Here is a 12,181-nt window from a genome sequence, read left to right on the forward strand (position 1 = left end):
GGAAACTGAAAATTCCTGAAAAATTACAGTTAGGTTCCTGAAGACATTCTGGAAACCGGTTAGGTTCGTTTCAGAACCTAACTTGATAAAACCTAACAAAAACCGGATAGGTTTCAGGCAAACCGGAAACTGAAAATTCCTGAAAAATTACAGTTAGGTTCCTGAAGACATTCTGGAAACCGGTGAGGTTCGTTTCAGAACCTAACTTGATAAAACCTAACAAAAACCGGATAGGTTTCAGGCAAACCGGAAACTGAAAATTCCTGAAAAATTACAGTTAGGTTCCTGAAGACATTCTGGAAACCGGTTAGGTTCGTTTCAGAACCTAACTTGATAAAACCTAACAAAAACCGGATAGGTTTCAGGCAAACCGGAAACTGAAAATTCCTGAAAAATTACAGTTAGGTTCCTGAAGACATTCTGGAAACCGGTTAGGTTCGTTTCAGAACCTAACTTGATAAAACCTAACAAAAACCGGATAGGTTTCAGGCAAACCGGAAACTGAAAATTCCTGAAAAATTACAGTTAGGTTCCTGAAGACATTCTGGAAACCGGTTAGGTTCGTTTCAGAACCTAACTTGATAAAACCTAACAAAAACCGGATAGGTTTCAGGCAAACCGGAAACTGAAAATTCCTGAAAAATTACAGTTAGGTTCCTGAAGACATTCTGGAAACCGGTTAGGTTCGTTTCAGAACCTAACTTGATAAAACCTAACAAAAACCGGATAGGTTTCAGGCAAACCGGAAACTGAAAATTCCTGAAAAATTACAGTTAGGTTCCTGAAGACATTCTGGAAACCGGTTAGGTTCGTTTCAGAACCTAACTTGATAAAACCTAACAAAAACCGGATAGGTTTCAGGCAAACCGGAAACTGAAAATTCCTGAAAAATTACAGTTAGGTTCCTGAAGACATTCTGGAAACCGGTTAGGTTCGTTTCAGAACCTAACTTGATAAAACCTAACAAAAACCGGATAGGTTTCAGGCAAACCGGAAACTGAAAATTCCTGAAAAATTACAGTTAGGTTCCTGAAGACATTCTGGAAACCGGTTAGGTTCGTTTCAGAACCTAACTTGATAAAACCTAACAAAAACCGGATAGGTTTCAGGCAAACCGGAAACTGAAAATTCCTGAAAAATTACAGTTAGGTTCCTGAAGACATTCTGGAAACCGGTTAGGTTCGTTTCAGAACCTAACTTGATAAAACCTAACAAAAACCGGATAGGTTTCAGGCAAACCGGAAACTGAAAATTCCTGAAAAATTACAGTTAGGTTCCTGAAGACATTCTGGAAACCGGTTAGGTTCGTTTCAGAACCTAACTTGATAAAACCTAACAAAAACCGGATAGGTTTCAGGCAAACCGGAAACTGAAAATTCCTGAAAAATTACAGTTAGGTTCCTGAAGACATTCTGGAAACCGGTTAGGTTCGTTTCAGAACCTAACTTGATAAAACCTAACAAAAACCGGATAGGTTTCAGGCAAACCGGAAACTGAAAATTCCTGAAAAATTACAGTTAGGTTCCTGAAGACATTCTGGAAACCGGTTAGGTTCGTTTCAGAACCTAACTTGATAAAACCTAACAAAAACCGGATAGGTTTCAGGCAAACCGGAAACTGAAAATTCCTGAAAAATTACAGTTAGGTTCCTGAAGACATTCTGGAAACCGGTTAGGTTCGTTTCAGAACCTAACTTGATAAAACCTAACAAAAACCGGATAGGTTTCAGGCAAACCGGAAACTGAAAATTCCTGAAAAATTACAGTTAGGTTCCTGAAGACATTCTGGAAACCGGTTAGGTTCGTTTCAGAACCTAACTTGATAAAACCTAACAAAAACCGGATAGGTTTCAGGCAAACCGGAAACTGAAAATTCCTGAAAAATTACAGTTAGGTTCCTGAAGACATTCTGGAAACCGGTTAGGTTCGTTTCAGAACCTAACTTGATAAAACCTAACAAAAACCGGATAGGTTTCAGGCAAACCGGAAACTGAAAATTCCTGAAAAATTACAGTTAGGTTCCTGAAGACATTCTGGAAACCGGTTAGGTTCGTTTCAGAACCTAACTTGATAAAACCTAACAAAAACCGGATAGGTTTCAGGCAAACCGGAAACTGAAAATTCCTGAAAAATTACAGTTAGGTTCCTGAAGACATTCTGGAAACCGGTTAGGTTCGTTTCAGAACCTAACTTGATAAAACCTAACAAAAACCGGATAGGTTTCAGGCAAACCGGAAACTGAAAATTCCTGAAAAATTACAGTTAGGTTCCTGAAGACATTCTGGAAACCGGTTAGGTTCGTTTCAGAACCTAACTTGATAAAACCTAACAAAAACCGGATAGGTTTCAGGCAAACCGGAAACTGAAAATTCCTGAAAAATTACAGTTAGGTTCCTGAAGACATTCTGGAAACCGGTTAGGTTCGTTTCAGAACCTAACTTGATAAAACCTAACAAAAACCGGATAGGTTTCAGGCAAACCGGAAACTGAAAATTCCTGAAAAATTACAGTTAGGTTCCTGAAGACATTCTGGAAACCGGTTAGGTTCGTTTCAGAACCTAACTTGATAAAACCTAACAAAAACCGGATAGGTTTCAGGCAAACCGGAAACTGAAAATTCCTGAAAAATTACAGTTAGGTTCCTGAAGACATTCTGGAAACCGGTTAGGTTCGTTTCAGAACCTAACTTGATAAAACCTAACAAAAACCGGATAGGTTTCAGGCAAACCGGAAACTGAAAATTCCTGAAAAATTACAGTTAGGTTCCTGAAGACATTCTGGAAACCGGTTAGGTTCGTTTCAGAACCTAACTTGATAAAACCTAACAAAAACCGGATAGGTTTCAGGCAAACCGGAAACTGAAAATTCCTGAAAAATTACAGTTAGGTTCCTGAAGACATTCTGGAAACCGGTTAGGTTCGTTTCAGAACCTAACTTGATAAAACCTAACAAAAACCGGATAGGTTTCAGGCAAACCGGAAACTGAAAATTCCTGAAAAATTACAGTTAGGTTCCTGAAGACATTCTGGAAACCGGTTAGGTTCGTTTCAGAACCTAACTTGATAAAACCTAACAAAAACCGGATAGGTTTCAGGCAAACCGGAAACTGAAAATTCCTGAAAAATTACAGTTAGGTTCCTGAAGACATTCTGGAAACCGGTTAGGTTCGTTTCAGAACCTAACTTGATAAAACCTAACAAAAACCGGATAGGTTTCAGGCAAACCGGAAACTGAAAATTCCTGAAAAATTACAGTTAGGTTCCTGAAGACATTCTGGAAACCGGTTAGGTTCGTCAGAACCTAACCGCGCGAGCGCGTGCGAAGCACGCGCGAGCCTTTACAAAAAATGTAGCACCGGACCTACTGTACAGTGCTGTCCCCCCGCACCCCCTCCCCCCCCGCACCCCTCCCCCCCGCGCTGCTGCGCACGCGGCGGTTATCGTTTGTCAGTGGTCCACTCAACTTTAATTTGTATAGGAAATTCTTTCTATTTTTTTTTTGTCAGTAATCGGGTAAATAATAATATTCTTTAATTTCTCTTAGATCTAATTTAGTTTTATAATTATGCTAAGAGAAGATTTATCAGGTGTATAAAATGCCTGGGGCATCTAGGTAATGTATGAAATTCCTAGGGATTCTATAGAATCTGCTGAAGTGCTGACCCACCGGCAACTTAACTTACATAACATTAATAAATAAATACAGGCCAAAATGTATTTATTTTACACATTGCCGGTGGACCAGCAGGAATTATACCTATATGTAATTTATGACAAACTGAATTACAAGCAGATGAAGCCGCGGGTAAAAGCTAGTTTATAATAAAGATAAATAAATTAAGAACTTACCTCGGATCCGGCCGCGCTGGCTGCGGGCGGCGCTCGCGGCACTTGGCGGCCTCGCGGGCTCCGCTCACTGGAACACAAAAGCACACTTTGGTTAGCTTTGATTGTCATGTACCTAAATGGTAAAACTCCACAAATATAGAGATCTACTCTATAGATACCCACACTTCTTCGCCCACCCACCCACACACACCCCAATAACAATAACTTAGGTCAGAGGGTAGGGTTGATGCTCTGATGAGCTAATGCTCGCGTGCTCTACTAACTAAAATAAAAAATTAAAATTAAAAATTCAAACTATTTAAAAATAAAAACTAGTTAAACATGTTAATGGGGCTCTTTAAAAAAACGTCGAAAAAACTAAGCGCTGCATTACATAATATTTTGTACTTTTTTGTGGGTAGGTAGGTACAACCTAGTCCAATTTATTTTATCTCGTAAATCAAAATTCACACTGTGCGCCAGCGGCAGTTCAAATACTAACAACGGAAACAAGTTAAAATAACCGAACAAGTGATAATAATAATAACTACCTGTTCTGCTACTGCACCGTCGGTAGGTCTAAATGCAGGGGCCACGCCGACTGTGTTTAGGGCTCGCCACAGATCACTATATTTGTTGGGGCTCGCTCTGTTTCGGTGATGCCTTCTTGAGTTTTATACGTTTAGACACAGTTTGGTTGAGGGCTCACGAATCACACACAATATCACCAATTTTATATCGCAGCCGTAAAATAACGTACCGCGCGGTCCCGGTCCGGCGCGAAAGAACGGTTCGTGCACCGGCCGCACCGTGGCGCTGTAGTCGCGCGCCCGTGCTGCACCGAGGCGCTGCTGTAGGCACGTATGTATTGGCGGCAGATTTAAAATCATCCTTACCCAGTTGCTTAGTAGAATAATTGAACGTAATAGTATGTGTACCTGAACAGTTCTCATGCCAGTATCTTTAATACTAATATTAGCTTTTGCTCGCTGCTTCAGACACGTGGATTATCATAAATAGCTTTCCGCCCGCGGCTTCGCGCGCGTGGACAACTGAACCCTATTTTTTTCCAAAATAAAATTTAGCCTAATGTTACTCGTGGATAATGTAGCTTTCGAATGGTGAAAGAATTTTTAAAAACGGTCCAGTAGTTTTTGAGCCTATTCATTACAACCAAACAAACAAACAAAGTTTTCCTCTTTATAATATTAGTGTAATTAATAGGCGGTGTTATTCAGCATAAACAATATTACTAGTTTGATTTTATAATATTCGTTCAGCACAAATCTTTCATAAAAATAACAGCAATAATAAAAATCAAATTAAAAAACATTTTTTATCGGGATCCAAATAAAAACAAAAATTATATTTTAACATATATTTTCACAACTTGGTTGTATTAATGGCCAGCGAACGAGTGGAGTTTGTCAGTGGAATGTCCAAAATAACAAATTTCAATAAATGCAATAATATAATTCGAGTCGATAAGATTTTATGATCATGTTTTACATGATTTTCCATGGATTTTATTCCCGCATACTTAATTTATCTAAAACTATGACTATTATTGTAAATAAAATTCACAAACAACATTTTTGTCGTAAAACGACTACGAATTTTTCATATTCAACGAACTTGTATTGCGCAAATATTAGATCAACAATATAATTGGCTTGATTGCTAACATTGGTATTCATTGCACTGATTCTGATTCTTGTTCAACATAAGGCCCAGAACAGACGGTGAAACGCAACTGCAACGAAACGAAGCAACTGCTAGTTACTTTTGAGTTGCATCTAAGTTTCTGTCATAGCGTCCGTTGAGAGACCACACATGACGCGATCAGTTTGAAACTTTCAGTTTCATTCATCAGAATCATCAGAAAGTTGCAGTTTCGTTGCAGTTGCGTTTCACCGTCTGTTCTGGGCCTAAAAGAAATCATAATAATATTATGAAGTAATTTTAAAAATAAATGTCATAATACCAATTAGAATCTTTTCGAAAAGTACTATTTAATTTACTCGTAAGTAGTAACTTACATTAAATTTATGGTCACAAAATTTTACTTGGCACGGTTTTGAGCTATCATTTTCATATTAATTTTATATTGTTTGTACAATGGCACAGCTTAGTTAAGCTTATAATATAAAAATTATTATCTTTTACCTATTATTCAACAATATAAACAATATACTATAAAGACATGAGTATATTAGATATCTCTTTCAGTCTAAGTAATCGTAAAGATGATTATGTTGTCACTACCAAGTAACAAACCAACCAACGTAATCGGTGCCAGAATTTTTAGTTTAGTGCATCGAGGAGCATTCCAATAATATTATGCTTGAGTGAGTAAACGAGTGCTAATTTTCATTTTGTTAAAAAACACAAACACGATTTAGTTAAGATTCTAATTTATCACAGTTTCTTAACATTGAAAAACTTAAAAAATATTTACAAAAATATCTTACATCTACTATTCGGAAGCCTAAATTCATCAGTAACGAAAATAGCACTTTATTTATACAATAATATCTACGAGAATATATTGTCAAATTGGCAGATCTTCGATCGGTCGATATAAACGAACGTTGCTCAATTTCCGTAATCTTAAATCGACGAAGGACACATCCGTCCCGTCATTTATCTTTTTATAAAATAAGTTTCGTTCCGGACCGCGTTCGCCGCCGAGACCGCTGGATGCGGGAAGCGCCGGATCGGCCGTCGTGGAAACCGTCGGGGGAGGCCTTCGTCCGGCGACGGCTGTCGTTCGGCCGAAACGAACGAAGCGCACGCCCAACGCCCGCGAAACGTGCACGGAGCGCTCGTCGGTTAAATGGCAATGCCAGATTTTGTATGGAAGGTGGCGTCTTTTTTTTTTCGCGCGGCCATCGACCAAACTTTGTTTTTTGATTACAAAATGGTGTAATAAACCAAATTTACTATGGCATGTATACCTCTATACTCAGTCTGAACTGAGTTACGAGCATTAGAAGTTTGATGATTTTACATACTAGATTTGCTTTTTGCGCGCAAGTTTTGTAAGATGTTGCAATTTCTTACAAAACTTACCGAAACCGCGCGCGCGAAAAAAAAAGACGCCAATTTCCGGCATTGTCTTTTAAGGCACATCTACTGAGAAAGTATATTTATTTGGTATCGCGCAGCCGGGCCGTCATCGCTCGCATCGGGCCGGGGGTCAGGCGGCGGCGGGCGGCGCGGGCTCGGGCTCGGCCCGGCGCTGCCAGCCGGGCGGGCGCGGCTCGGGCAGCGCGTACCGCAGCTCGTCCCAGAAGCCGCGCGCGCCCCAGCGCAGCGTGACGTGCGCGGCAGCGAGCGCGCGCAGCTCTGTGTCGAGGCGCGCGCCGCCCGCCAGCAGCAGCACGACGCGCGGCGAGCGCTCGCGCAGCGCGGCGGCGTGCGCGGCCCGCAGCTCGGCGCGCGCCCAGCGCGAGCGCAGGAAGGCGGGCGTCACGAGCGCCAGCGTGCGCCGCGAGCGCCGCACGGACGCGTCGATCTGCGTCGGGATCCAGGCGCCGATGGGCCAGTCGCGGTAGTACAGGCACAGGCGGCGGCCGCCGGCCTCGAGGCGCGGCGCGAGGCGCTCGGCGACGAGGCGGCGGTCGGCGGCGGCGTGCGCCACGAAGGCGTCGTACTCGCGGTCGTCGTCGGCCGGCTCGAGGCGCCGCGCCAGCCAGCGCGCGCGCACGCCGCGCGAGTGCAGGAACGCCTGCGCACGGAACGGAATGCGCTTGATTTAGCACGGAAAGACGATACAAATTTTCCGTGAAATAAATAAATAACAATAGCAAGGATAATAAAAATAAGAACCCCGCAGGGCAGCATTGTGGCGAGCCGTCGGTGAGTGGCGGCACACGGTGTCAGTTGTCAATCCGAGCGTGCCCGAGTCGGTCGAGACCCTCGTCTTCGGCTCGCCGAAATGGATCCGCAGTCTGCAGGACTTTTACCCCTGGCTTGCCTGAAGCGACCAGCCGGGGTGGAGCAAACGTATTTCGTGCCAAAAAGGACGCCCGCTCAGCACATCCAGCCGACCGAGTGCGCGCCTGGCCACTAATTTTTGGCGGACGCCTCGGTCGGAAGGGATCGTGAGTTCGTCACCGGGGAGTCGTCGGCTCCCCGGGCGGAGGAGTCACCTCACGACGCGGCATACCTTGAGCCTGAGGCGCGTCTCGGGGCGCGCGAGCAGCACGGCGGCCAGGCCGGCGGCGAGCGCGGCCGCGCACAGCGCCGCCAGCGCGGGCCCCGCCCAGCCGAGCCGCGCGCAGCCCAGCGCCTCGAGCGCCGCCGCCACCGGCGTGCCGTCGCCGCACGTCGTGTTCGCGTAGTCCAGCACCTGCAACCATACCCGACGTTAGGCATCGACGTGAATCGTGAGCCACGAAGCTCGCGGCGTTTGAACGGTGACGCGCATAGAGATATAGAGAGATGCCAACTGATGCGCTGAGTTCAAAACTCAGTGTCGCATTAGAAATTCAAACACACAAATTAAAAATATGTGCTCATTATCTACTGCGGTATCAGTACTCGACGTTCGAATAATATTTAGTACTACGCAAGCAATTTAACGTAACGAAACGGCCGTGTGGTGACGGCAGAGTAGAATACATTTGTCACCAACCCCTACTCTTCCCGCGGGTGTCGTAAGAGGCGACTTAGGGACTTCACATCAAACAGAGAACGGACAGCAGCGCTCTCTGACAAACATAAATCTTTTAAACTGCGATCTCCAACCCGCCTGCCAAGCGTGGGGATTATGGCAAAACCCTCTACTATAGTGGAGGAGGCTCATAGTCCAGCAGTGGACTGTAAAGGGCTGTTGATGATTGATGATTGAAGCAATTTAACCTGTTTACATTATGACGTCGCTGCTGTTCATTGCAGTCACGAGCGATGCGTTCTGTTTTTGGGCATATCGCCTGGCCCCGCCCCGTTGTCACATCTCCCTTTAGTTTCTGTGGTCTGTGATGACACGGCTCTGTCACGGTCCCGTTCCCGCCTCTCGTTTCCCCCGCTGCGACTCCCGTGGGGTCAGGACGTCCTGTTTGACGCCGATAAAAACTCAACCGGTGAAGGTCGAGTTCGTCCCGGGGGAAAGTTAACTGTCATCGGACCCGCAACGAAATCGATCAGAATAACACAGGGGGAGTTCGAAGTCGAGGCAGGCCTGTTCATCTCCGCGAGTTTACATCGAAAACAAAACACGCACAATGGCCCACCTACAGGATACTATTCGACAAGGCCTCACATACGAGCGAACATTGACTCACGCACGCGTATTCTTGTATATGATGGAAGAAAATGGTGTACTAAATACTGTGCAGTATTTAACTGCCTAAATAATAATAAAAACACAGAATGTACTTTTTTAAGTTGCCTCAAGACACTGAAAGGTAAATAAGTAGTTAATATTATTCATGATAATTCATGCTAAATCATGTATTTCCTCCGCCATTTTTCGCAGTTTGGCACCTCACGTCACATCATTTTACCGAAGTCAGCCCTATAGCTTCGGCGCAGTGCCGATCACTGACGTTTGTCAACAAAATGGTGCTTGACTCTTGAGACAGGCTAAATTACACCATATTGTTAATGACATTGAGCATACATTTTTTTAAATACCTTCGCGAAGTAAAACTTCTGTATGTAGTATTTATTATTATTCTGTGGTTGAGGTTCGAGTTCCTCGACAGCGCTCACCAGAGCCTTGTTGGCGTCGAGCGCCTCGAGCAGCGCGCGGTTGTCGCAGTGGCAGCGCAGCGGGTTGCCGGCGAGGCGCAGGCGCGCGCCGCCCGCGAACAGCGCCGCCGCCTCCTCCGCCGTCGCCGACTCCAGCGCGTTGTCGTTCAGGTCCAGCATCTAAGGACATCGTCCGGTCAGTTCACGGAGAGAAGTGTCGAGGTGGCTTTCTATAACTCTTTTTTTGATTTGAGTACTAGAAATCTACGCCAATACGTCACGCAACAGGGACGGTTTCTGGAACGTCTAAATGTGTATAAATTTAGAAAACATATTGCAGGACGACACCCTCCGAGACGGGTTAGTAACGGAGCGGCAGCGTTTACGCGTGTTTATTGTTAAAAAACGCCAATTCAGTTCGTCCCCGCCGGGGGAGACGCACCGAACCGGCATCTCCGTATATAGTCTGGTCCGTGAGCACGTAGAATTTTGTCCAATGACCCCAAGCTACCCATCTTTCTCGCTCCCGTGTAATTATATTGCTGTCGCGACTGTGCGACGGGCGCCCGCAGGGAGTGTGCGAGCGTGACAGCAACATAATTACACACGAGCAATAAGGATGGGTAGCTTGGGGTCATTGGACAAAATTCTACGTGCTCACGGACCAGGCTTTAGAATACAATAGAAAAAAAAATATTTGCAAGAAAGATATACAATAGGGTGGTCCTTATTTTTCGACTTTTGAATTATCCCCGGGGCACTTTCTCATTCGATTTGTAGTATGTGTACGCGCCAAACCTATATATTTGACGTTGCTGCGTAAACTGACCCACTCAAATATACTAGCATCGCACAGTATAGACTCTTTCATTGTCAACTCCCGGTCCCCACATTACATGGCGACCCTGCCAGTGCTGCCTTAGGGCAGTGCTGTGCAATTAAATAACGAATTAATTGGTGTTAAATAAATAATGTGATTTTTTTTATAAATGGACTAAAATACGAAAATTGGTGAAAAATAAAATCGAATAAAGAAGATGAAGAATTTAATTTGAAGAACAAGTGAAATAAATGGAATGTCGGAGAATTTTAAGAAGATCTAAAACTAAGAAAAATGGAAATGCTGGCTGCTGGGCGTAGATGGTGCCAGATGGAGGTTTGGTGATGTGCTGGGCGCTGGGAGATGTCGGAGTCAGATGTTGGTTAATTGCTGGCTGCTGGGAGAGTTCGTGTCAAGGTGATGAGTGCTGCCGGGTGATAAAACTCGAGCAAGAAAGGCATTATCGGAAACATCAAGTAATATTAATTTTACATTCGAATCATTAAATATTTTTAAATCATTTTTATGACTAATTGCTTATGTAATTCACATGTGGCCACTGTGTAATTATTTGGTGTCATTTTTTTTAGAAAATAAGAATTTAACGTAGAAGGGTCAAATTAAGTAAGTAATTTTGAAGTCTGAATAATGTCGAAAATTATAACATTATTAACACATTTTTAAAAATTTATATTAATTTTGTAACACGGCGCGCCCTTTTATTTACTTCGAGCGACCAGCGCCGAGCCTGCCACTACGTCACAGCGAGGTCTATGCGTACGCGCAGCCGGTTTACCCTGCCCCGAGACCCCGCTCGCCGCCGCGTGCGTCACACGCGCTCACCGGCTGGCTATAAAAGGCGTGCGAGCCGGCCTAGCAGACAGTTCGTCCACGACGCTCCGCGCTTCCGTACCACGGAACACGATGCGCCCGCAGGATTGAACTCGCACACACCGCGATGGTAAGGTCTGCTTCCGTAACACGGAACTGACTGGACATCGCGTTGTATCGTCCCATGCACGCTTCCCGTGCCTACTAGATAGTTAATAGAAATAGTAACTGTTGTCTTGTAGTAGCTAAGTTAATTACGCTAATTAGAATTTGCTCATTGTTTACATTCATGCTTAGCTCAAATGCATAATCCAATCCTGGTTTTATGACTTAGATAATTATTCACGCTTCTTGCTATAAATTTATTAAGTGAATGCTATTGTACTAAATATGGCCCTAATGCATACGCCGATCCTAGTTTTATGCTTTGCACATGCTTTTGTTATGAACTTTATTAATTAGACGCAATTGTTTAGTTTTCAATTAAGTTTAGATCATATGCATAAACCGATCCTTGTTTTGTGTTCTAATTGAATTACTCACGCTTTTGTAATAAAGTTTATCAAGTAAATACAATTGTATAGCTTACTATTGGATCCGGCTCAAATGCATATACCGATCCTCATGTTTCGCTTTGAATATTTAATTAGTCAATGCAATTAGTATTGCTTTGCTCATAATGTACATGCCGATCCTAACTTTACTGTGATATTTTGTTTGTATCGACTATCCCGTAACTTGAGAGGTTGTCTGCTTTGATCGTGTAATTTAGTCATAGGTTGATTGGCAATAAACACGAGATAAAGCCCTATACAATTGGTTTTGGTCATTTCTCTCTGTAGGTTAGGTTCCCCTCTTATAAATTGGGCGTCCCAACGTGGCGTCCTTTTACAATTTGCAATTTACTTCATCAAATATAAATTTCAATACTTTTAAAAGAAATTGGTTAAAGACTTTATCTATTAATTTGTTCATTGTAATTAATTTTGTTTGCTTAATTAAAATAA

The 12,181-nt window shown here is 43.5% G+C and overlaps 1 protein-coding gene across 1 annotated transcript in view; it reads left to right on the plus strand.

Moving 5' to 3' along the window:
- Window positions 1-7,383, plus strand: part of LOC135076629 (uncharacterized) — a 16,809-nt gene extending 9,426 nt beyond the window's left edge. The window contains exon 2 of the mRNA XM_063971053.1: window positions 6,994-7,383. Within this exon, the coding sequence (XP_063827123.1) occupies window positions 6,994-7,383 (390 nt within the window). The remainder of the gene's footprint in view (window positions 1-6,993) is intronic.
- The last annotated feature ends 4,798 nt before the right edge of the window (window positions 7,384-12,181 follow it).

This window comes from Ostrinia nubilalis, chromosome 12 (assembly GCF_963855985.1).
Source record: "Ostrinia nubilalis chromosome 12, ilOstNubi1.1, whole genome shotgun sequence".
In the NCBI taxonomy this organism is placed as follows: Eukaryota; Metazoa; Arthropoda; class Insecta; order Lepidoptera; family Crambidae; genus Ostrinia; species Ostrinia nubilalis.